This window comes from Acipenser ruthenus, chromosome 13 (assembly GCF_902713425.1).
Source record: "Acipenser ruthenus chromosome 13, fAciRut3.2 maternal haplotype, whole genome shotgun sequence".
Taxonomy (NCBI): domain Eukaryota; kingdom Metazoa; phylum Chordata; class Actinopteri; order Acipenseriformes; family Acipenseridae; genus Acipenser; species Acipenser ruthenus.
In genome coordinates this window covers 18,411,881-18,439,246 of record NC_081201.1, presented here as the reverse complement: position 1 = coordinate 18,439,246, position 27,366 = coordinate 18,411,881, and the positions used below count along the sequence as shown (strand labels likewise).

Here is a 27,366-nt window from a genome sequence, read left to right as displayed (position 1 = left end):
ATTATTGCAGTAAGTACACTTACCGGTTTTCCATCCATACCAATTGGGCCCTGAAATAATACAGACGTCCTGTTTACATGTAGCATTGCAATGGGTCAGCTAAAACATACATTTTCTTTTTCATTATAAGTATCTTTCAGCCACACAGCATTAAAGTTAGATGGGATTTGCACTCATGTGATTAATCTTGGTACATTTTGTGGTTTATTTTCTTGCCAGTTAAACTGATTTACAATGGTTTCGAATGCCACATCAACAGATCTGACAAGAACGGCATCTTGCTCAGGCTTCAGTGAACAGTGCACCAGCATTTTTTACTGGCATTGTTATCATGCATTGCAAGCAATGATCTCAGCAAAATATACATAATAGGTTTGATGAGGCAGGACATTAATCCATAACTGTACAAAATGCAGTGGTAGTACACAGGGAAATATTAAGAAAAACTTGATGACAACAATAGTCCCTTCACAGATCGGCTACAAGGTGATTCATAAGGCCATTACGTTTCCAACAGTAAACTTATAATAGAATCCATTGTGAGGCTTGAAACCTTTATTTCTTCTTGGGGTACGTTAGACCAGAAAACATCCTGAAATCCCGTGAGTGGTATATGTAAAAGTCATGCAGGTTACAAAACAGTAGATTCAGCCAATCACAGCGTTTCTGCTGCCTCTGCAGCCTTTACTGTGCTTTGGAAATGAAAATCTTTCTGGTCACTTAATTCCAAAGCTATCCCAGTCACTTCCCTCCTAATCCCCACATCTCCTGGCTCTCTTTATCTGCTTGTTGTACAGTACATGAAATCCCATCTGAACTGTCTCCAGAGCTGCTGGAACAGCTGCCAAAGACATTGACAGAGGCAGGCTTGGCTTCTCTTAAAGACACAGCACCTCTTTACACTTTGCAGACACAGTAAATGTGCACAGTAATTTTGCATTTTTCCCATACGTTTCCCGTGGTTATATGATGCATTTACTACAGTTTACCATGATTTGCCATATTTTTTATATGCTTTACCATACTTATCTGGCCTATGCTTTACCATACTTTCACTATGCTTTAATATAAGCTCTGCTGGGAGCGCTGCTCGATGAAAGGAAGTGACAGTAACGTGAACAATTAAGAAAAAGAGAACTGTTGATACATTACTCCCCTGCAGCATTTACTCCTTCCAAAAATCAGCAGCTATTCAATTCTGAAATGCGTTTATTTTGCTCTTATCAGTCTTGTAAATGCCAGTATTGGAATCTGTGTGGGTTTTGCCCACATCCTTTTTAAAACAGCCAAAGAATTCAGGGGATTTTCCCCAGAGGAGCTTCATTAGCCAAGATCTGACAGCTCTGTGCAGAGCTGTGGTTTGCATGTCCTCATCAACAAGCAGAAACAGCACAGTTATAGTTTGTGACACACAGACACTTGGCCGTCATGTTTTAACATATCTGCTGCTTTACAATTCCATCAATCATTTCTCGAAGCTTGACTTGGAGATGTACAGGAATGTTCAGAATTGAACACGCATACAGCAAGGCGCATCTCTTGTATTCCACCACACTGCAGTTTACTATATAGAATAACATAAACTGAGCATACTGTGCAGAGGTTGCAACACACAACCTGCATAAATATATATATATATATATATATATATATATATATATATATATATATATATATATATATATATACACACACAGTTATCATTTCAGGACGTCTTAGCTGAATATATAGATATTATATTTATTTAAAATAACGTGTGCTATACTCTCAACTTTAGGAAAACGCTTTGCATCAATACCAGAAAATAAATATTAACCCAAAGTCAATGACAAGCCTTTGGTAAGGGATGCAATGTGCCATACAGTAACTTTTTAAATCTCTATTAGTTTGATGAAGCACCCCCTCTATAGACTAGTTTATAAATGTTGCTGGATCAATGCTTGTGGTGGTGCTCTGTTGGGTTATTTCTATTGAGTTTGATTAAACCTACTCATATGCAATTACTAAATGTGACCCATTGGAAAATTTAATAAAGTATCATTGTAGTATTGTATTGCAATAATCTGCTACAATCTGCACTGCACTGCACAGCTTTCCACTACACCTTGTTACAGAAAACTTCACGTAGACACCCACTGGTGCCGTTGTTTCTTTGGTCATACAGGTAGTGTTGTGCATTTACATTAGACAACAGGGAAGAGCCTAATTCAGAATGTAGACTCTGAGACTCTTAAAAAGGTTGGTGCACTATTGCTGATCTCATTTGTTGCCCTCATTGAGCTCTCTGTACACATTATAAGGTATTAGTGATAAACACTGGAAGCCAATTGGAGATGCAGGAGAGACAGGCATCAAAGCCTCTCCCCACATTCAGCCCAGGAATTTGAAATGCTTGGGGCCTGTCCAACATCCACCACGGCTCACAGTGACCTAGGATGACCGCCCAAGCGTCCGAAACATTTCTGAATAAAACACATCCGATTGCTATTTATATTTACTATAATAAAATCCAAAAAGATGGCAAAACCAGAAATGTTATGTACAATTATTTCTATTATTTTAAAATGAAATGATATACTTCATCATGAGTATATTGTAAAAAGCTCAGTATTGACACACTCCTCCTAGCCAGATCCTGGTTAAGCACTATGTATCTATACTGTAAGAGGGGTTCTGATCAAGCTCAGTATTGAAACAGAAATCAAAGTGTGTGTTTCTTTGGTATGGAATCCAGTTCCTATGAACACAAGTTCATGAAGGAAGTGTTGATTTCACGGGTCCTGTGCAACCCGTGCCCAGCAAATAAAAGTGGAGAACTCATTTTACTCAGTTTATCATGGGGATTAGTTTGTGCACGGTTCAGAGACCACTGGGAAAGTGCCAAAGATATTCTTAGAGCATGCAGTCTATTCTGAAGATTATTTACTATTGTTCACATGTGTCTGTATGCAGTAGTTTGTGAAGCACTGGTTTAATCGATCCATGACTGACAAAACGTCAATTTAAATGAAATGCGATTGTGTCGGACATTTTTCTCATGCCAGAAGACAATGAAATGACTCAGATGTTATGACAGTCCCACACCATTCTTCAATGAGTGATGGAAATGCAATTCTTACAATGTTAAACGTAAAACCACTCTTCACTGAAACTGTATGTACAGGTGACCCTGTTTTCTATGGTACTGTGTAAGTGTATGTTTGGGCTCAGCTGTACTCTTGCCCACCCTAAATGCTAATAAGAAAACACAGAGAGTCTATTTAATTGATATACAGAGCAGCAGGCCTAAGTACCAACACTGTTTGATGAATAGTAAAGAACCCACTGCGTAACAAGCAAGGTTAATAAGAATCCTGTAACAATCCAAGCTTACACCAAGTACAAGCAGACCCCAACGTCAACTGCAAACTGTTAGAAAAGTTTAAGAACATTTAAGAATGTAGTCTTATTGGGGAACAATGCAAGATTTTATCATTTTTTCTTATACATTCTAAATATGAGTAGAAAAAATATAAGGAAACAAATATAAGTTAACTTATAAATGTAATATTTGTAATAGTGTAAAAAACGAAACTTAAATACAATATATAATAAAATAAAATAAAACACCAGACAGAGAAGGGACAGTCTGTCCCTCTGTGAAAGAAGCCATTGTGTTTGCTCGTGGTCTGGAGCTGCAGACACAATCCCTGCCCTCTGTCTCCAGCTTGCTTGACCCCCATGCACACCCTCCCCAGTGCTACTATGCTATTGCATGTACCTTTTGTTTTTATTTTACCCCTAGGGGTTTAATTACCTTCAATTATCACCCCACCCCTGGACCTGTTTTTTCAAGTTCTTTTAACCTTTGCTCATGAGTATCTCACACCCTTTAGTCTTGGGATTAGCTTAATAGTTGTCTTCTACAATAATTCACTTTTTGTAATGATGTACACAGTGACCAAAGCGTATATATATAATTGAGTGGTATTTAAAAGTATCTGGATATGATCAGGTAAAACAGCGACAGTCATCTTTTGTTATATTTTAGTCCTGAGTTGAACTGGTTTAAAAAGTGTACCCCTTTATGACACTGGGTTTATTGCAGCATATATCCATTCTGTATTTAATAGCAGGATACAGTACAGACTTGGAATCCCCATTGGAGTAAATAACAGTCAATTCCACTGCTGCATTGAGCTAACATAGCTTGTATTCTACACTGTGCTGAACAATTCAGCATAATGTGGAACAGTGGCATTCACCCGTATATTCTAAAATGAGATCCCGTAGTGTAATCACACAGTGTTGAATACAAAATAGTTATTCAACGCTACAAAAAATATTGACCAAACATATATGCAAACATCCCTGGACAACAACCGCAGCCCAGGAGTGAACATAGTGTAAATGCAAACATGTAAAGTGCGGCTGCATTTTAAGGTTAATATTACCAGTGGCAAAGACACCGTGCAGTGATAGGATTAGCACTGTATTGGATTATTACATTTATTTCACTGATTGCGTTTCAGAAACGGGAACTCACCGGGAATCCAGGGAATCCTCTCGATCCTGGCTGGCCCTGGAATTGGAGAGAAAGGAGATTTAAAATGTAGGCTCTATCCAACAGATCTCAACACAGCCACTCTTTAAATAATGAGGAAAGCTTGAAAAGCAAATAAACAGTCAACATTGCATGGTAGTCTCTTTGCTTTATTTTCTGTCTGGGAAAATATGAAAACAAATCAGGAAGGTTGGTATTTTAATGATTGAAAGGATGGAGGTCTTTAGAGCGGCCTCTTAAATAGATCGCTAGAACTACTTATTAGAACACTTGATTATTACAACTATTAATCCATAATCAATAACAGACCTCATCCAGACACTGTCAATGAATCAAAATCTGATTTGGTTTTCTTATCTGCAAACCAATATTTTATTAGCATGGAAAGAGTGTTCTTTTTTATTTTCGAGTGCAAGCTCATTACTATGAAACCACCAGGGAAGTATCTGAAACCCTCCACAGTGGAGCTGTGATTTCTAAGAAGAGTTCTGCTGTGATTTGATCATTTTATGGTATTTGTAAGTTGCACCTCGTAAACCCCCATGTTCACGCCTGTCTCTTTCACACCTTGCTCCAGTGATTTACTGCTCTGTTGGCAGAAATGTTTCAGCCACCTCTAAGATCCAGCTTTGGATTTAACGGTAAGCAACATTCACGTATTGAAAAAAAAAGAAAACCTGTTCTCAGTAATTCACATTGTTTATCCTCCTTGTAGAAAAAAAGGAATATATTTTAATAACAGGCCCCAAGTTTTGAAAACCTACATTTTCTATTGTAAAGGAAACTCTTTGTTTAAGAGTGACACAGAATCTCTGTGCAACAATGACCTTTGATGTCTTCAATTATTTAACTATAATACCACCTTTTGACGATTCATGCATAGAACTACAATTGGCTATTGGCTTTGCCTGTTATACACTTTCTACAGGGGAAAGGAGAAATTTAGGTGACAATGTTAAGCGTTTGCTTTTCCTTTGAGAAAATGTAGTATAGGAGGTCTCCTGTTAGTTCACAACTTAAGTTCCATTGGCGGCGTGTAAATAGAAAGACCTAGTTCAATCAAAGCCCTCTGTGTAGGGCATCACTACATTTTTATTGTCCTTCATTTACAGTAGCTATTTCAATGAACTCATATATCTGTGCATGAAGGCACAGTGTAGCACTGCTGCTGTACCCTTGAGCAAGGTACTTAACCTAGATTGCTCCAGTAAAAACCCAACTGTATAAATGGGTAATTGTATGTAAAAATAATGTGATATCTTGTAACAATTGTAAGTCTGCTAAGAAATAAATAATAATAATAATAATAATAATAATAATAATAATAATAATAATAATAATAATAATAATAATAATAAAGTGTAAGATATTCTTAAAAACCCTTGCTAAGGTTGGCCATGCTAATTTTTTTAAAAATAATTCTTACAAAGCTTTCTCCAATCACATTCACCATGCACCACGGAAGACCAAAGAAACTTCTTATATTACAGCAGACTAACTTGGACAACTGTTTTACAATAAAAAAAATGGAAAAAAAAGTCTACTGATGTTTATTTAACTTTGACTTTTATTATTGAGAGTTTTACTCAGAAAACTGTTTAATTAAAAGTCAGTTTTTTGTAATAAAATGAAGTTTGTAGTTTTTGAAAAACGTCTTTTCAAGGGTTACAAGTTTTCCAAAGCACTGAATGTTTAAGAACACGCTTCAAAATAACCTTCCTTAAAAAAGCATTTTGAAAAAGTGTTGTGACCGGTCCCTGAGTGTTGAACGATGGATGCTTTAAGATGCTTGGCAGAATGCTTTACTACACTTTTCTATTCTGTACCATTCCTGCCTCTGCTTTATTCAGTGCTGCTTTCTACAGCCATTATTATATCAGGGAGGACCTGTTCAGTAAGACGTTTTCATTCACTGTATATCCCAGCTTGGAAAGTTACAAACATCCAGTCAGTCCAATTGAATACACTGGGAGATATAACGTGGAAATCATATATCATGTGCTCTTCAAGTGCTCTGCTTAGATGGAAGATGTGTTTTTTTATTTGGCTAACATCAGTAGGGTGTGTAAGGAAGGCAATGCTAACTTCCAAACCTGTACATTGCATCTTTACATTCTTTCTGCTCTGACCCACGTCTTCTTGACAACGAATGCTGCATAAGGGAAAGGCATGCCCATGGGCGCACAGACTGTAACTCTGATAAACTAGCTGTGTGCCTGTTTTCCTGTGCTGGTAGTGGAGGTATAGATGGGGTATGTACTGCAGGCAGTTTGACACACAGGCATTTCAAACTGTCTCCGCAGAACGTGGCGACAAGCACGACACGACTCAGATATTCATCTGCTGATGTGTATGGGCTGGTGAAGGACTCTTAAAATAACATATAGCCCCCACCCCCTATTCTAATTACTGCTGCATCCTTCTACTGCACCTGAGTTAAGCTCACTCATCCTAACTTCTTTTTTATTTCCTAACCTCCACAAAATCCCCCAGGATTACCATTCAGTTAGACAGGAAAGAGTAAGGACATCAAGTTTGGACATTATCCCCACTTCATGAAATAAACAGTGCACTCCTGCTCCTATTTAAACAGTGCGATGTGTCACTTTACAGTAAAGTGGAGCAAGATGTTCTTTTATCACACATGGGCCACTTTAGAAAGCGAAAGCAAGGATTTCCTCCAGTGTGTCTGAGAATCCCGTCTCCTAACCCCCCCCAAGCCAAGGGCATGATCATTTGGGTTGGCCTCTTCACCTCCAATACGTGCTACCCTTGAAAGAGCTCTTTCTTATTTGTTTATCATTTATCACACTAAGCCCCCTCCACAATGTGCTCCTCATTAGTGATGGCTTATTACTGCGAGCAATTAGAAAAACAGATGTCAGGGCAGTTTCATTCTTCACGGGGTAATCGCAAAGGAAATTGCACACTTCAGGAGAGAAACACAATCCTTCGATCTTGCTGTTTGTGGTTCCCTGGTATTGAAAGAAGGTGTGTGTGTGTGGGGGGGGGGGGAGTCTGGTCCTTTCTGTTTAAGATATTCCTTTTTAGTGTGTGACAGGCTTTTCTGTTTTATTGTCAAGGGAATTATATATCCTGCAGGATTATTAGTTGCATGTAATGTGTATCTCCACAGTCAAACCCTTCAAGGGTGCTGAGCACAACCCTGTGATAGTTTGACTTTAGACACTGTCGATACTGTAGACTTCTAAACATACACATTGCAGTGCTCTGAATGCTGTATTGTACTGCTCACACCTAAAACTTTTAATAGTATTATTATATTTTGTTACGTGAGGTGCAAATCAGTTGTATGATTGATATATAAATGTGATTGATAATAATAGCCGATAGTGATATTATAAGGAGCTGGTCCCCATTGGCTCCCATTAAGGTCATTTCAATGTGGTGATAGTAAGAGGGGACTGATATTACAGGAATGATACTATGCAGGTTTACCATTAAGACAGACCGAGAACATTTAACCTAAACTCACCTCAGTTTATACATGATAACCTTCAGATTTCTTGGTAAAGTGCTACTGTTGTATGCACTTCCCTCTCCCATAAATGACTATGCATGTATGTTTGTTAGATCCCCAAAATAGTCAATTAAAAGTAAAATACAATTTAAAAAAAACTGCCCTGTTGTCAATCATCCAATTACATTAAAGAAAAGCCATAAATATAATAAGGCCTGTTCCACGACATGCAAGTCACAAAAGGGCCACAAGGAACAGAGTTTAGAATCACTGTATGCTGTACCTCACAGAACCATTTCGACAAGCTGCTTACTCCAGTCTGGGATTTAACTTGAAAGTGCGTGAGAAACCTTGAGTTCAACTGATAGGATGTTTGGTGCTGGTTTTGTAAAATGAAATTGAATGTTTGTGTTGTCTCTATTCTTTGCATTAGAAAACCGAACCAAGCACAAGAGTTTTAAATATAAAAAATTACTTACAGGAGGTCCGCGCGGCCCGATGATGGACATGCCCGGCTCCCCTGGTGCACCCTGTGGAGGAGAAGAGAAGGTGGCATTAAAAACAGAGTGGCACAAACAGAGTGACACACGCACGCACAGAGACAGACACATACACATGCACACATGCATGCGCACACACACATCACACAGACACACACACACAGGCTGTGTCTAATCCATACCCCCAGAGAAGAGGATAATGCACTGAGAAGTGATCACATAATTAGCCCAAACTTTAGTTCACGTCTGTGTAATAAAAAGCTATGGAGACAGGCCCCCCTACAGGGTGAAGGAGGGCAGGGTGGGGTGTGCTCCTCCAGTCCTGCACTGCCCAGCAGCACAGCGAGCCCCTCTCTGATGGGACAGCAGTGAGAGTGACACCGAGGGGGGTTAAAGAGGGCAGGGTGGTTGAGCTCTTTCCTCAGGTCCAGTGGACCCTCTTCACATTTGTCATTATCAACCCATGAAAACAAGGCAACAATTAATTTAAACTGAGGAAACCACTGCAGTCTACATGATGCTTGAGGCTCCATGCACAGGTATCAAAAAGACTATTTGATGTAAATTGTCCTAACAACAAAAATACTGCTAACTGAAACTGTACACCGTTACTATATAACCACTTTGCTCACAGTTCACTCGACAAGAGTGCTTTATGGTATTACAGTTATATACATGTTTACAATTTTTCAAATATTTTCAATATGGGTCAAATATTTTCAGAAATTGGGGTTTACCCAGTTGATCAAAACTGTTGTGGATTTACATACTTTTTAAATCATAAAATAGGAATGTTACAGAATTTAAAGAGCACTGAAATACGATAGAGACTTGCATCTACAGTGCTCCCCTTTTATAAGGCAGCCCTTTATAATAACTGCCATTTGCCCCATTATGCCATTCCACTAGCACTTGTGTTCTTGTTTTCAGAAGTAACACACAGTGCATAGCCTCTTACCTATGGCTCTGTATATGGGACTACGGTGTTATAAGGGTGAGCCCTGGAATAATAATAATGTGACAAACCGACAGATGGTAGTGCTGAGCACCACAAACTTGTCAATGGGAAAGCGAGTGGCAATGCTGATTGGGTATGGTAGGATTCTATACAAATGAGGGGCTGTTGAATGTTGTATTTTTGGGGGGTTGTGGGATGTTGTTGGGGGAACAGGAGGGGGCACTTAGAGAGTTCTACAGGTCTGACAACGGATGGAGGGTTGGAGCCGAACTGGGCTTTTTGTAATGTTGGTTGTTCAGTCACCAGTACGGACTGGCTTCAGCATATTCTGGGTGGCTCAGTTGTTTTAGGAGCAGCCTTAGTAAAGCACTAAGTGCCTAAAAAGTCTCTAGTGAGTTTTATTCTCTGAACATACTCAATAACAACAGTAATAATTTGATAGATTTAAAAGACGGATTCAGACTCATATGATTATTAATTAAAAAAAAAAAACCAAAAAAACATTGATGTCAGTTGAGTTCTCTGCCTGCTTCACACAATGGCTATGCTGTTGAAATAAGTGTCATTTCCAGCTCAAATGTCAACTTCTCATAATGTCATCCAAGGGGTCAGACAACATATTTTCTCCCAGCCTTCAAGACAAGTCTTTCCCTACAAAGCAGCTGATTTATAAAGCACCACTTTCTGCTAACCGCAGTGAACACCATGCCGTGGGCAGCCTGCTCCCTTCACAAACCCGACAGACAGACAAGGGTGTCTCGGATTTCTAGCACTTTTCCTAATTGGTTTCCCTGGAAACCCAATCTCTGCAAATCTGAACTGCTTGACAGCCATCAATATATCACACATGGCTGATTTTAATTTGAAAAAAATATCATTTTGGAGGAAGTATTTGATATCATATATATTTTCTATACCTCCTTAATATGAAAATACAATTAAAAACAAAAGTTCCCTAAGTTCAGACTTATAAAGTTACCCAGTGGTTGTAATCTTAATTAATTGACAGAAGGTTTGAAGATTCAGAGATAAGTTCAAGTTACGAGTGGGGGGAGAGGAGGGAGAAGAAGAAGAAAAAAGTAGTGAGTATTTGAAAAATGAAAGAAAATCAGGTTTTCTAAAGGCTCTATCAGAACATGGGAAAGATTAGAATCACTGTTAATTTCTTTTTGAGAGAAAAAGTAGGATGACCAAGAGCAGCATATTGCTCTGTATGTAAAGAGGACGCAAAGCACTTTCTCTTGGATTTAATTTTAATTAAGTTGCTGTTATAGCAGCTTTTTAAACCAATAACACTGTAACACTTCCCAAAACGGCATCTTATTAGCTGCTGTCAAGATAGTAAAACTGACCAAGTGCAATTGCAGCTACAGTGCAGGCTTTCCTCGAGAGAGCAATAGTGCTGCCATTCCTAACCCCAACCAGCTTCCCCACTGAGGTTATTAGTTTCAGCCAATAGTGTGCTTATAAACTGCCACTGTTCTTCCCAGTTCTCACATAACCCTTTTCACACCTACTAAACATCAGAACTACAAAGAACTAAATTATTGCCAGATTACCAGATAAACACTTTCAGACAAAATGTAGATTTCTGTCCTTTTTCTTTATCTACACAAAGTATGGAAACGCCACTTGAAGAAATCTCCAATTCTACGACTTCTGCTCCCAAGTCCATTCACCTGACAGACAGTCTTTACTATTCTTCCAGCCTTCCAGACACAGTGTTTAATAATGTGAGCGACACTAGCCATAACATTGAGCTTTGGAGAAATAAATACATCTTTGTTAAAGTTAACTGCAATTCTGCTACTCCAAAACCCTGACTTTCTTCACCACAGCTTTTCGTTTGTTTTGTTAATTGGTTTGTCTTTCATGCTGTACAGCATTGACAGTCTGGCAAGTCATTCTGAAACCCACTGTGACCACCTGCTTTCTAAACTGCAGCTCCTTGCAAGTTTCTTACGGTTAAAATGGTTCCTGTCATTGCTTGATACAGCCCAATAAGTTCAACATAATACTGTTCACTTCGATTGCAAACTATCCTGATCAAACTTACATCAGTGAGTTGTAAGATTGTAAGGACCGTATGCAATTTGAAAAGGGACCTGGAGACTGACACATGACACAAGACCTGATCTTATAATGGTGGCCTGAGCCACCTTGCTACCTTGAGTGGTTGTGGCGGAGTGTCCCGCCCCTATATATATTTGTATTATTATTTGAATTTTGTTTGCGGCGCAGATCAAAGTGCTGCGTATTTGTTATTGTTTTGTATTTAAAACCTTGTGAGGATGCGTGACTCATCAGCTACTGATTATTTAACTAGCTGACAGTCACACATCCTTATTTAAAACAAGTATATTTAAAACAATTTAAATATACTTGTTTCTGTTTATTTGTTTGGCCAACATGCCCTTTTGTTTTGTGGTGTTTTGTGTTTGTTTAAATCTTTTGTTTTTGTTTGTTATTTAATAAAATCAGCTGACAATATAGGACAGTTCAGCAACTATCAATGAACAATGAATTTCATTAAAAACTCTAAGTTTTTTACACACTCACCTTAAACACTCAGTTAACTAACAGTTCAACAAAGTATCTTAAGAGTTGATGAGAGCATATTGCAATACCATAGACAGTTCCACTGTAGATTCATTACATTTAAATACTCAGTCGTATATTCTGAATGCACAAACAAAAATGTCAAACAGTGCCTCTTGACTTATTGTTCAACCACACAATCACAACTATTTGGCATATAGCCTCGCCCCCTTGGTGACATCACTGGGGGGAGAGGTTGTCTGTGATGGAACAGAAAGTATGTGAGTTTAAATATAGCTGGGTTCTTTCTGATCGCTTTGCCTGTCTGAAATGTCATGTCAATTCTTCTATATATGTATATTTTTTAGGGGTGTGCCGATTCTCGTATTTTCCAAGTAATTACCTTTAAGAAACTGGAAGTTGTTAAGTATTAATTAAATGGAATAAAACGTGTTAATTACTCAACACTAAACAATGTGGTTGCTCCCAGCTTTGCACAATTATTGAGTATCAATCAATAACAATCAGTGTTATTTAATATAGAACCTGTTGTGATCAAACTAACAAAAACTCATTTATATTTAAGCAATTATTTGTCTTACCTTTATTTTATACGTTTGCCATGAAATCATTTTTATTTCAATTTCCTTAGAAATGTGGAGTCTCTGCAGTGAGTTGTGGGATTGTACCCTGGGTAAGATGTTCTCTGATTAAACTCAAGGTTCTACTGTGGTAGCTCATGTTAGGGTTAAGGAAAGGTCACGAGTAACTTGCATTTGCTAGTTTTGCATCATCTTTTCATTATCAGTTAATGGCCTCAGCACCCAGGATGAGAGGAAAATTAGCTTCCAATTGGCTTCTAAAACACTCAATGCAGGAATTTGTTGCCATTGATTAGTACTCAATTGTAAATGGGATGGAAAGTCAGCTTTTCTTGTTTTTAAATCAACACATTAATGAATGGTATTATTTAATACCTGCCAACAAATACTTCTTAAAGGTAATTGCTCTGAAAATGCAAGTATCAGCTCAGCCCTAATATGTATCTGTACATACATATCTTACTTTATACATATATCTATATATCAGACTCACCTTCTCACCAGACTGGCCCTTTATGCCCTGGGTCAGTCCCAGCAGACACAGTCACATGCAAAGGTTGAGGAGAGAGACACAAAGAGAGGATTGGGGTTAAAAAGGAGACACATACAGTACTGTAAAGACACTCAACGTGCACACACAGAAGCAGCGTCCTCTTTGAAACAGAGATTTCAGACTCCGTGACTCCACTCATTTTGTGAGTTGTGAGAGCAGGTTATTTTACAGTAAGGTAGTTTCAATATTACCTCCGTGGGATCCAACACAGGAAGGGTGCTGCATTATTCTATTTCGATCGTGTTTCAATGATTGAGATTCTGTGGCCATTAAACTGGTCATTTTGTAAAATGTGTGAGTCAATGGACCATTTACAAAGCATTTCCTCCAGTCTTTCATTAACTCCTAGTATTTGAAAGGAGAAAAGAATCATGGCGGTATTACAAAAAGCAAACACCTTCTAAATGCTTAAGAGAACCTAAATTATATTACTTTGTTTTTTGGTTCTAGTTTTGTAAAATGAAAAGGCGTTTTACCTCTTTCAATTAAAGACTGGAGTAAACGCTTTGAGAAAATGGCCCGATATAACTTAAGTCTTTTCTAGGGAACGCAATCTGGAAAACTATTCTTTGTTGTCAATCTCATCTTCATAGTCATTGTGTAAAACAAATATCCCATCCAGCATTGCTGTAACAGGGTGAAGACCCTGCACATACAAACATGTAGAAATAGTGTTTAATGTGTTTAAACCACAGCTTCTTTGAAAGCATAGATACTGGCAGACATTCATTCAGACTCTATTCCTGACAGGTGTGTGTGTGTGTGTCTATATATTTTTGTGTGTGTGTGTGTGTATGTGTGTGTGTGTGTGTGTGTGTGTGTGTGTGTGTGTGTGTGTGTGTGTATGTGTGTGTGTGTGTGTGTGTGTGTGTGTGTGTGTGTGTGTGTGTGTGTGTGTGTGTGTGTGTGCAACATTCCATCATCCATCAGAACCTGCATTGCAATAACTTGCTTTTTTTGTTTTGTGTCAGTAAAAATGGGTTACAAACATGTGAATTAAACAAAGGGGTATTGCAATTGTTTGTAAAACCCCTAAAATGTGTCTAAATATATCTGTGTTATGATTGTCACTTCAGCTAGACAAGTATTGCTTTGAGATTCATTATGGATTGGGTTTGGTTATTTTAAATGCCTATTGTGTATAGATAAATATAAGTTAACATGTTTTATTTTTGGGTTAATTTAAATGTGATTTCAATGTGTATTGTATATTTGATATGTTAAAGAGTAACAATACCACCCTAAGAATGTACAATGAATGTTTTAATTAGTGTGTTAAAAAACTTGCCTCAGTGGTTTCCATTTCTTTGAAAGCTGGTTTGTTTTACGGTACCACTGTACTTATGGGACTGCTTGCTCATTCAAATCTTTTGCCTATATCTGAAGAGTGTATTCAGGTATACCAGGATGTATGATAAGTAAGCGGTCAGACAGGGTGATACAGGCAACACACTGCCCACACGGCAGCGCCACACGCAGCCCAGGAGTTTGTTTAGTTTAGTTTAGTCTATTTTTTAATACTTCTCAGTATGTATTGTATTGCGGTGTATGGAATGTGGTCCAGAAACTCTCCAATGACTACTCTACAGTTTACAAGGCTAAAAAAAGACTTGGAAATGATCAAAGCAGCTCTCAGCTGCAGTATGTGCTCCGCAACTGACTTTACTTCACATGACCAGACCGGCTGTCTGGCATCATCCACCAGTCTGAGCAAGAAACAGAGGCATTAACTGCAGTGAAAGTACACTTTAACTGCACCGGATCCATATTATACAAATGTAAGTAGAAACTAGCATCTGAAATGCATGAGCACTAGCAAGATGAGCACTGCTCTCCCTTAGCTTAGTGTCGGGGAAATATCCATGTATCCATATGCATTGCTGTATTACATATCTACATTTATATGTAGATACTTTGAAACATCTATTAAAGCTGCTTGTAACTGTAATGCAATGTGGTTATCCAGTGTTGGAGACGGGAGAGAAATAAATAATTTAAGTAGACAATCCTTGCCATTCCAAGACACCTGTAAATGTAAAATAATTCAATGATCTATTGTGACAAAGTAAAAGGTAGTAACATTTCATCCCAGTAGAAGACATAACAGACCCTTTCTGGAAAATGGAAATATCCCACTTGAGTGCAATACAGAGTTACTAAATATACCGGCACAGCTTACTTGTTTGGGACAATATACACATTTAAATACTGCACCTGCTTTTTGTGCTATGGCTTTGACTACATTGCAGTTTAAACTTGTAATACACTTTATTTGAAATACCCAGGGGGAGGGGCACCATCTGAGTTCAGTGGAATAGAGTTGAAGATCATTAACTATGCCCCCTTTATTTAATAAAAGAAACAAACAAAAAAAACTACTGTTGAGTGTGATTTGGGCTGTGATGAGAGTGATTGTACAGAGCCCAGCACTTTGTTACCCTCCCTAGTCAATTGCTCACAATGCGCACAGCTTATGAAGGGTAGCTCCCTTTCAATTCGAAGACGACCAACAACAATACGCCTGCCACAGGTCAGATATTTACTGAGCATTTTATGTCAGAGCTGTCGATAGGCCCCTCCACAACTGCACTCCATTTAAAAAAAAATAATCTTTCTTTTCAATAGTCTACATCGCTTGGTGACTGTAGTCTGCTTTTCTAACCTACAGCTCTGCTGTTTGTGTGCATTTTTCCTATGCTTTTTGCAGCCAAAAAATAAATAAATAAAAATAAATAAATAAAATAAATAAATAAAAGAGAAAAAAGAGAGACGCATATTCCTCCACCAGGTCTCGGCTCTGCCACGCATGCTTTTGAGTTGACGCCACTGGGCTGACTCGGCCCGCCCACTCAGTGTGCGCGGCCCAAAAATAAATTAAAAAAACCCTACCCATTAGCTTCTGCTGTGTGTGAGTGTGTGTGCTGTCTCACTGCTTTGTAGGTTTAAAAAAAAAAAAAAAACCAACAATGTGTGCTTCCTCCAGTGGGCCTGATTCCAGCCCTACTGTAGAGTAGATTCCACGGATGCATTGACCCACCCACCTTGGTGCGCTGGGTCTTCAAAAAAAAAAAAAAAAAAAAAAAAGCCTCTCTTTCTTTTTCTCTATACTGTCTGAAGGCTGTGCTCCACTCCGCTGTAAGCTATGCATTGCTTGGGTTGTGTGACACCCGGCCCAGTACCCTTGGTGCTTTCGCCCTCGGTGCCCTCAGCGCCCTCTGTGTCCTCAGTGCCTCTGTGCCCCCAGAGCCTCTGTGCTTCGGCGCCCTCTGTGGTTAAACGTTCTGTGCCTCGGCGCCCTCGTGCCCTCTGTACCTTGGTGCCTCTGTGCCTTAGAGCCTAGGTGTCTCTGTGCTTCTGCGCCCTCAGTGCCCCAGAGCTTCAGCGCCTCGGTGCTTCAGAGCCTTCAGTGCTCAAACGCTCCCCACATTGGTACCCTCATGCCCATGGTGCCCTCGGTGCTTCGGCGCCCTCGGTGCCACAGAGCTTCGGTGCCTCAGTGCTTCGGCACCCTCGGTGCCACAGAGCTTCGGTGCCTCAGTGCTTCGGCACCCTCGGTGCCACAGAGCTTCGGTGCCTCAGTGCTTCGGCACCCTCGGTGCTCAGATGTTCCGTGCTTTGGTGCCCTCGGTACCTCAGGGCCTCAGTGCATTGGTACATAGGCACCCTTTGTGCTCAGACACTCCATTCATCGGTGCGTCGAGATGTCTAAAGTGTTAGGTGTCTGGGTATGCAGCACACCTCCTCCGCCTCCACAATCTGCACAGCGTACAAGCCACAGACCCGCTCGCAGAGTTCACTGGTGTGGCTTCCTCAGCCAGTCCAGCTGAGCCCTCTGGATGCGATTTTAATCACGGCGTCCTGGGATGGTGTGGCAATGTGCCCCACCCCTGTGTGCATGTGTGTGTTATATGTTGTATGTTACGTGTTGTGTGTAAATGTTGGTGTATAGAGATGGCTGCACGGGATATAAATGGGTTTGTGCAGCACGAGTTATTTAAGATGTAATTGTATTTAGGCACGGGATTGCACTTCACGGGCATTTAAAGTATAATATGTGAGCACGAGGTTGCACGTAATTAATTCGCGTGCTGGGATTCAAGTGAATAATTAATTAGTAATTGAATCCCAGCACAACAGTATATATAGATGCACGTTTCATTCACTCGGGGTTGGGTGTTCGAGAGTGGAGAACGGGTGAGAGAGAAGGAGAACGTAAAATTAAGTAAAAGCGTAAATAATAAGTGTTTTTTTACTCACCGTGTTTGTTTGTCTCCGTGCACCGTTTGTTAAGTGTTAGTTCGTTTTGTTTGTCTGTTTATTTTGGCTACAAGTGCCGTGTCCTGTTTTGTGTTCTGTTTAAACCTTTTACTTTGTTAATAAACGCTGAGTGCTACCATTTGCACTCAGCTTCTCATCACCACCGTCTGTCTGTGTGTTTCTCTCTCTGGTCTGAGTTCCTCCCTGCACCAGCCTGTCACAGATGGTGACAGAGGTCCAAGAATTTACTCAGGAGACGGGCCCTGAAATTACCTCAGAGATTGGTACTACCCCTCCCTCAAGCTCAGTTTGGGCGCTTATGGAGTGAGCCTCCAAGTTCCTCCAGGTTCCCTGGAAGGCAGCGCCTGAACAGCACCACTCTGTTTTCAGAACGGCACAGGCATGAACCCCCCAGCCATTCCTGGTGTTTCTGGATATTCTGGAGGAGGTACAGTCTCCTTGGCACTGACTGGCATCGGCGCCGAGTGTCTCAAAGCAAGCAGCTCTGCTAGCTTCCTTGGAATATGCGTGGGGTGCTGGGTCTAGCAGAATTCCCACCGGTGGGAACGGTCAATGCAGAATAACAGTGGCCCACCTTAAAAAGGCATATGCAGCTGTAGCGCAAGTAATGCACCGTCCAACACGGCAGGTCTCCTCACGTCCTACCTGGATGGCATCTTACAATCGGCACCCCTCCCTGAACCAGTAGCTTCAGAGCTGCGCTTGGTTTCAGGCACGCTGCTGCAGGTGTCAGGCTTCCAAGGACAAACCCCGGGCTGAAGCCTGGCAGGCCTTATAGTGGCACGCAGACAGCTTTGGCTGTCCCAGGCAAGGGTCCCAGATACCTTGCTGGACGTACCTATCTCCCCTGGCCATACATTCGCGCTTGCACTGGTGGGGATCCTGCAACACTCCCACCGAGAACGGGAGGCATCCCGACAGGTGGCCTCGATGCTCCCTTCCTGTGCTCCGGTGCGGGAGAGGATGAGATGCTGGTGTCTGCTCGTGACACAAACTGTGACACGGATGGTTCAGATCCCCACTGCGCCGTGTGACGACCTGAGGCATCGCCTTCAGGCTTCCGCAGTAGTTAATAACTGGGGCCGACCACAATGACGGGGAAACGCCAGACGTAGGGCCCCAGCACAACAGCACTCTGGGAGGCAGTTCCAACGCCGCCCTATGCAGCCTCCAAAGCTGGTTCCACCCCAGTCTCAGCCGCCCCAGCAGGGCCCCTGAAGGCTTGCAGCCTCAGACCCACCGCTTCTCACAACACCAGCTACAATACTGGCGCAATTGCACTTCAGACTCATGGGTGCTCGCCACCGTACACACCAGTTACGCGCTGCAGTTACACGTGGGCCCTCCTCCCTTTCGAGGGATCACGGTTACATCCGTGACCGACCCTCTCCAGGTCTTGGCCCTCAGGCAAGAAGTAAATGCATTACTTCTCAAGCAAGCCATCCACCTCGTAGTACCCACCTCTCAGGAGGAGCGGTTCTACTCAAGGTATTTTGTGGTGCCAAAAAAGGACGTTGGCCTTCGCCCCATTCTAGTCCTAAGACATCGCAACGAGTTCTTGAGGGAGAGGAGGTTCCAAATGGTCACACACCGTCACATCCTCCAGTCTGTCCAGCAGGATGACTGATTTACCACTGTTGACTTAAAGGCCGTGCATTTTCACGTCCATATTTGTCCCGCACACAGGAAATATTTCCGCTTCGCCTTTCAGGGAAGTGTCTTGAGTTTTCCGTGCTGCCATTTGGCCTCTCCTTAGCCCCTTGCACGTTCTCAAAGTGCGTAGATGCCATCCTAGCCCCTTGCGGCTGCAGGGGACCAGGGTGTTGAATTACCTTGATCTGCTCCCAGTCGCAGGAAGGAGCAGTGGCCCACACGGTGATTGTGACGGAGGATCTGGCGAGACTGGATCTCATCCTCAACGATGCCAAAAGCCAATTAATACCGGAGCAAAGTACGGTTTACTTGGGTCCCTGGATGGACTCCCTTATAATGCAAGCCTACCTGTCAGACGACAGAGTGGCCATCATTCACAACTGTCTAACCCTGTTTCAACAGGAATCCACAGTACAACTGGTGTTTTATCAGAAATTACTAGGTCGGATGGCCACAGCTTCATCAGCTATCTAGCTGGAATTACTCTATATGCACCCAATTCAAGCGTGGCTCAATGCCTTCCAGCTACATCCCAAACGCGACAGATAACGTCGACTGACCATGTCTCGCGTATGCTGGGAAGCCCTATGCTGGTGGAGTCAAGCCTCTCACCTGCACAAAGGTGTAAGGATGGGAGTGATCCACAGCCGTCAGGTGGTGATGAGAGACGCATCCAACTCGGGTTGGGGTGTGGTCTGGGCAGGCAGAGGTGTCTGGACATCCATGCACATAAATGTGCTGGAACTGTGAGCGGTTCACCTCGTTCTCCCGCATTTCCTTCCAGTGCTCCAGTACAACATGTCTGTAGTAGCGTATATCAACCGCTAGGCAGGACTTCGGTCCCCGGTGTTGCACCGCATAGCCTTTTGACTATTGACCTGGGCAAAGAGATACCTGCTATCTCTCTGGGCTGTTCATCTCCCAGGAGTGTTAAATTGGGCAGCGGACCAAATGGTATGCTCTGCTCCAGTAATGCACTGCTCTAGCTGTCTAACATTGTATTAATGGTGCTGCTCCAGTAATGCACTGCTCTAGCTGTCTAACACTATATTAATGGTGCTGCTCCAGTAATACACTGTTCTGGATAACATTGCCAGATCTATTTTTTTGGCTGTGAAAATCAGGGGTATTGTGAACGGAAGTACTAGGCCCAGTGAAAAACAAAAAATACAGTAATAAGAAGATAATACAATATTATTCCTTTGTCATTTGATGTTTCTACTGCATCGCTATACTTAACCCCTAAACCCTTAGGCACCATACATTATCTAATGCATGTTTCTTTTAATGTGGACATTTACAACTCACCATTCTTCCAGGAATTCCCAGTGATCCTTTGTCACCCTAATAATCAATGCAAAGTCAAAAGGAAGGTTGTAAAAAAAAAATTCAATTATAATTACAATCATTTTTTCTAATGACCCACTCGGAATGCTTGCTGTCCGTTTGCACTGTATGCAGTTTCACTTCACTACTTTTTGTAATGCAACATCAGCAGCCAGTTGTTCATTCTAAAGAGCAGCTCAACACTCAGGCATTATAAGCAAGAACAGCACAGTTATCTGGCTTGGGCACTGCAAGCAGTCAAGCTGCCCTTTCAGATCTAACTGAAAGCAATACATTCTCCAAGTGGTTTCAACTACTGATACAGGACCATGTATGAATAATCAAGCTGGCACTGCATAGTCAAGCCAGGACCCTCTTGTAATATCTCTTTTCAATAAATACAATTCAAATAATCTAAAGAAACATGGTGCTTAGCTTCTCTAGTCTGTATCATTCTACCAACATATTTGAATACATCTTACATCTTCTTCATCAGTAGTGTGTCTGCTCTCCCCCGCTCATCACCACACATTGTTCAGATGCTACAACGTGACGTTAGTGTCAGATCTCATTAACATGGATGCATGCCGGATCAATGTGTGTTAGCATTGGGCTGTGGGGATAAAGTTCATTCACCATGTGTTAGTAGAAGACATTACTAAGAAACTACAGACTTCCTGTTCCAAAGCTGGGAGGAAGTGTATTATTCTAGTGAGTAAGATCAGTTTTTAATTCATTAAGCGTTCATTTTTTGCAATTTCCCTAACTGATTTCAATGACAGAAAAGGAAAATAGAAAACTAAAATGTATGATTGTGTGGAGCAATACATAGAATGAAGTACTGTAATCAAAGCCATGGAGGGTTTTGAGTAAATATAACATCTTTCAACGTATTCATTGATTTCACCACCTTGTTGAGTTCTTGGGTAAATTGTACTCCATACTGACTACTCATTAGAAATACCTTTTAGACACATCTGAACAGACCATATGAAGAACCTTTAATAGACCCTTTTCTAACCGAAGCCTGTTTTTTGTTTTAGCCAAGTTGCAGCACAGCATTGCACTGAATACGGAATGACTTTAACCACATTACAATCCAGGGCATCACTGCACATTGAGTTCTAGAGTGCAGCTCAATGCCTTATTAAACCAAGCATAAATCAACCACATGCTGGCTTGCTTAAACCAAGCTTGTATGGAGGCCAGCTCTTAGATGAAGAGCTCCTAACTGTAGTTTATTTTTTCAGAACTCAGAAACAGGATTTGTATGTTTATACCCTCAAGTCATGCTTCTATTATTATTATTATTATTATTATTATTATTATTATTATTATTATTATTATTATTATTTTATTGTCTTATTATTAATTGTCTTATATATATATTTAAATTAAAATGAGGCATTTTCTTTTCACAATTGGACTCTAATGTATTAAACTGTGGATATTGAAACTTATTATAACAGCCTGGATATTGTTTGGTGCCGGTGTATCCAGCCAATGAAAGCGCAATATTAATTCAGGGCTGAGCGCAGGACGCAGCAGGAGTCCCATGGCATTCCAAATAGAAGCTGGAAGTGGAAACTGGTACTGAACACTGCCATGAGTCTGAGGGATGCCTACATGGGAAAAAGGAATGGTACTTAAAGATAATGATAGATATGTGTCATTGGCCTCTTAGATGGAAACTGATAGCAGTGTTCAGCACGGTATAGATGATTTGTAGCTGCTTTCAACTGAAATCACAGCTTGATGCAGTTATTTTTTTCCTGCTTTTCAATATAAGCACAGTATGATGCACTCTGAATCTCAGTAAGGTGCAACATATTGTTCTGCTACAGTTTGCTCACAACAGTTATTCAGGACTTGTGCTGCTAACTTGTAGAACATTGCTCAATACTGAAGATCAGTTATATTAGGTAACACACATGCCAGAAATGACAGGATGCTTCACAAATATAAATGTGCCTTATGTAGACTGTAAAATGGTGCTGGCAATAATTCCTACAAATTATTTTTCAAATGTGTAAACAAGTAAATGCCATATAAAAAAGCCATGAATCAGCTTGATTAACTCCAAGCCCAAACAGATCTTGGTAGGCTTGCCCTTTTTTTCCAGACCATGTGTTTAATGCTGTGCTGTACAGATACCTGTTACCACAGTATAACAGAGTCTTGAAGTGGCATTATTAATTGGTGCCTGCTTGAAGCAGCAGAGTGTAGCTGTGCAGCCAACCAAATGGGAAGCAGGTTTCACAGAGAAGGCTGTGTTCAGCACATTGTCACGGGTGACCCCGAACTAGAAACGTGACAACATCACAATGACTGTGGGGAACAAACTGGAATGGGAAGCAGGTTTCACAGAGAAGGCTGTGTCCCTGCACATCACAATGACTGTGGGGAACAAACTGGATTGTAAATGCAGTCTTCCTTCAAATGAAGGCTAAACTCTGGAAGACTGCAGTAAAACGACACCAAAGAATAAAGAACAAAACTGAAATGGGGGCTCTGCAGTTTCCATGAGCAAACTACCACCTACTGTATTTCAGCAAAGCATGGAGTGGAATGAATGCTCATCCCTGCATGAGTTTCATTTAGGCAAAGGATATTCTTCCTTCTTGTTTTGCTATTAAAAGTTATCTCACCCTTTAAAATAATCTATTTGTTTCAATAACAAGTGTGCCCCAGGTCCCAGCCCTTGGGAAATGAAGGTGGGTGTGCTTGATGGTTAGTACTAATAGCAGCATTCACCAGAGCAGGTGAGAGACAAGACATGAGCTGGAATGAAAGCACTGGGGAGGGCAGACGCCATACAGGTATAACATGCACTGGACTGGGCAGCCCAGCATATAGGGGCTTTCTGCTTAGATATGAGCCAACTAAGACTCGCTATGTTCTCTGTGTCCCATTTATTTATTTACCTTAAGTGACAAGCTAAAAAAAACTGCGAAAAACAACTAATATTGACAGTCTGCCGGAGATCTGTGACGATTACTGTGTAAATGAGCCCATGATGCCGGTGTCTGCCCTGCCCCTTTTAAAATGGGCTCTTCTAGAGTTCTGTCTTTCTTTCTTTCATCTGGGTATCTTTACATTGTACCAGCTGTCGTTTCTGTCTCAGCCTGAACATTGAAATATTGGGTTTTATATTTGTCACCACCGATAACTGGATTCATTTGGAAAAGATAGAGTTCCATCAAATTGTAGCATTTGCTGTGTTACATCCAGAACAAACAATCCTGCTACAGTAACAGGCTGTCATATGAGTGTGCTCCTTCCACAAGTGCATGGTCTGTGCCCTAACTAGCCTTTAGAAAACACTTCCAAAATGAAGCAGCCCGAAAAAATCTCTATTTAAACGGATTTCTGGATGTAACAAAGCACCAATCACCAAAGGTTCAAATTGTCAGAAGGTACCCAAAATGCAAGACTGATCCCCAGAAGAGTCCAAGATCAAAAGAGGTGAAACAAAGTCGCTGCTACCACCACCAGCAGCATTACTACCAGAACAGGGACAGAAGTGAAAAGACAATTACCGGAAAGCCAGCTCTCCCAGGGGGGCCCTGAAGAAAGGGTGAGAAAAATCAATACAGTCCAACACAGAGAGAGTCAACAGCATCTAAGCACTTTATACAGTATACTTAAAGAAAACGCACGCACACGCACACACCAAAAAAAACACAAAGTTAAGGACATTGTTACCAAGCTTAGTGTACAGTAGCTGCTAGAGAGAATAAGCAAAGCCAATGGGTAGCTGCTCCTGCAATTTGACCACTCCCCTTAGTTCTCTGATGCCAGGCTAAGTTTTATTCAGCAGTTTTGTGACTGTGTTATACATTTCTAAGAGTTGGCTACCTATCTTTAGTTTACTTTACACTTACAATTGTAGTAAGTTCACCAGTAAAGTGATTTAGCCTTGGTTACACAGTAATTCACCAGGTTTTTAATATGTGTGTTCTCACTTGCTTCTGAAATGTCAGTCACAGCGCTTCTGACAGGACTGTCATTCATTCAGTGCAGGGAATGGCTGCCACACCCTATGCCTGCAGGCTGATTAATGTCACAGTCACAGCACAGGCTTGGCCAGTCCTTGCCGTGCTCACTGCAAGCAGCAGCTGCCACATCTGCTCTCAATTTGAGGAAGGGGGCTGCTGGCTTTCATGGGTCCAGGAGGATTTGGGGTTAGGCAGGTTAACCAAAGTCAATGGATCACACAGACAGCGTGGACGCACATGAAACCGAACAGGGGGGAACATGAACCCTGACCAGTCCCGTCTTGGAGTTCGAGTTCCAATCCCCCTGCTGGAAGTTTAAATCTTCAAGTTATTTTTAGTTGAAAGTGGAAATTTGATTTCAATTCCAACCTACGGGTCTGTGTGCATTAGAAAACTACAGAGCCTGCCAAATACCTTACAATAACATCCTGAAGTAAAAGCATATAGATTCATGGATTTCTTTTTTTTTTTACACAAATACTTTAGACACCCTGATGGTTTATTTTAATGACCTGAACAGTGGCGGATCTAAATATGGGCTTCTCTTTAATTCTGTATTAATCCTTCTTTTTTTGTTAGTTTATTGAGCTACATGTTAATATTACTCCATAGTAAAAAAAAAAGAAAGTGAAATGACGTCCTTAGGCAATCGGGTTTAGAAATATAAGAACACTAACATAGAGCCACCTGTATACTTCCTTAGTGAAACTGATAGTGGATGGATTGAATAATCACTTCCAAATTAAAACACTTAACAAACCATCAAAAGAAGAGTCTTGAGGAGGATTACCAATTTCATTTGCTCTATTTTCACCATATCCCAAACCCACAATGTAAGCATGGGTAATGCAACCACACAATAGTATTAATGATTTAGCGCCACCTGTCCTGCACAGCAAACACATACTGACAGCATACAGAATCAACAAGCTACTTTACCACAACCTCATGAGAGAGCCACAGACTTAGATTCTTCTACTTACAGGTGGTCCTGAAAAACAAACACAGGAGAGATAGAGAGAGAGAGAGAGAGAGAGAGAGAGAGAGAGAGAGAGAGAGAGAGAGAGAGAGAGAGAGATCGTTAAGGAATGCACACACATACCATTTAAAAGACAGCATTACATTAATTATATGCTAAGCAAAACCAAGTTAGTCCAGAACAGGCAGAGGTCACTCTTAACCTGTGATTTACTGAATATTTCCATTGAGGCTTTATTGTGATTGCTGCGCTGTTTTTCGTCGCCAGTTTCTAAGATCTCCACCAGTCCTACTAACCTGTGAGAGGCTGCTGCTGGTTGATCTGAACTGTATTGGGTCCAGAACAGGGGTAAGGCACTTGTAACCTATGCTATATTTTACCTTTTGTTTTTATTTTGTAGTTCTCACCATTTTTCATCTGCTCTCTTCCTTGTTAAATTATTATAAATCCTATTTATTTATTGTCCTCCACACACTATGAATTCCGAAATGCATTCTTTGATCTGTATCTTTTGTGAAATGTATATATTGGTCAACACATCTGAATTGAAGGAAGACTTTATTTGCAAGAAGTGCTCTGTCACGCATTCTTTGATGCAGAAGGTTGCCGAACTTGAGAAACAAACTGGAATATGAAAAATGAGCAGTTCATTGAAAACAGTTTTAACAAAATGAATAACACTTGGTTAGTTTTGGATACTGAAGGTGAGACTGAAAACGACTGACTGATTTTAGCTTTATAAATGTGCCTGCTCCATGTGACGTTTCAGTGCCTCAGCATGACAGTGGAACTGTATGTGCAGAGGGACCTGAGAAGGTAAATATGGATGAAAGGCAGGAAGTGAGTGGGTAACTGTTAGAAAAAGTATGAAGAGGAGGACGACACCGAGCCGTCAACATAGAGAGGAGATTGATCTAGCTAATAGGTTCCAAGCACTGAGCAATGATGAACTAGTGCTGGATGAACACAGGGGTGAGGTAGTGTTAGTAGGTGATTCAATTCTACGCTATGATGACCTAGTGCAGGATGAACACAGGGGTGAGGTGGTGTTAGTAGGTGATTCAATTCTACGTTATGAAGAACTAGTGCTGGATGTACACAGGGGTGAGGTGGTGTTAGTAGTGATTCAGTTCTACACTATGATGACCTAGTGCTGGATGAACACAGGGGTGAGGTGGTGTTAGTAGGTGATTCAATTCTACGCTATGATGACCTAGTGCAGGATGAACACAGGGGTGAGGTGTTGTTAGTAGTGATTCAGTTCTACGCTATGATGACCTAGTGCTGGATGAACACAGGGGTGAGGTGGTGTTAGTAGTGATTCAATTCTACGCTATGATGATCTAGTGCTGGATGACCACAGGGGTGAGGTGTTGTAGATGATTCAATTCTACGCTATGATGACCTAGTGCTGGATGAACACAGGGGTGAGGTGCTGTTAGTAGGTGATTCAATTCTACGCTATGATGATCCAGTGCTGGATGAACACAGGGGTGAGGTGTTGTTAGTAGGTGATTCAATATACAATATGTTGACAGTGATTTTAGCTGTAAAGATCCCGTAAATAGGGTTGTTACCTGCCTCCCTGGAGCAAAAGTAAAGGATATTAAATCAGGAGTGCACAGATTATTAAATCACAAAAAATAGTCTGTGGTCATTATACATGCTGGTGCAAATGACATGAGGAACAGAAAATCTGAGATTCGGAAAGAGGATTTTAAATCCTTAACAAGACAGCTGAAAAAATTAGGATGCAGAATTATTCTCTCAGGTCTACTACCTGTTGTTAGTGGTGGGGATGAAGTATTCAGTAGAATTAGGGCCTCAAATACTTGGCTGGCTGGTTGGTGTGTGCAAGAAGGGCTGGGATTTATAACAACTGGGATTGCTTTTGGAAAAGAAATAGATATTATTAGGAAAGATGGACTGCACCTAAATAGGTCAGTGGCAAGCAGGC

At 41.0% G+C, this 27,366-nt stretch overlaps 1 protein-coding gene across 2 annotated transcripts in view; it reads right to left on the bottom strand.

Annotated features, from left to right (window-relative positions):
- Window positions 1–25,418, bottom strand: part of col13a1 (collagen, type XIII, alpha 1) — a 92,536-nt gene extending 67,118 nt beyond the window's left edge. The window contains exons 1-6 of one of the 2 annotated variants that reach the window (XM_059035696.1): window positions 20,915–20,969; window positions 20,415–20,450; window positions 13,116–13,142; window positions 8,504–8,554; window positions 4,526–4,561; window positions 24–50 (exon numbers count right to left, since the gene is read on the bottom strand). In XM_059035696.1, coding sequence (XP_058891679.1) covers window positions 24–50; window positions 4,526–4,561; window positions 8,504–8,554; window positions 13,116–13,142; window positions 20,415–20,417 — 144 coding nt within the window. In that variant the 5' untranslated portion in view covers window positions 20,418–20,450; window positions 20,915–20,969. Of the gene's footprint in view, window positions 1–23; window positions 51–4,525; window positions 4,562–8,503; window positions 8,555–13,115; window positions 13,143–20,414; window positions 20,451–20,914; window positions 20,970–25,413 lie in introns of those variants that run through there. The other variant, XM_059035697.1, reaches the window with a different exon arrangement.
- Between the last annotated feature and the right edge of the window lie 1,948 nt (window positions 25,419–27,366).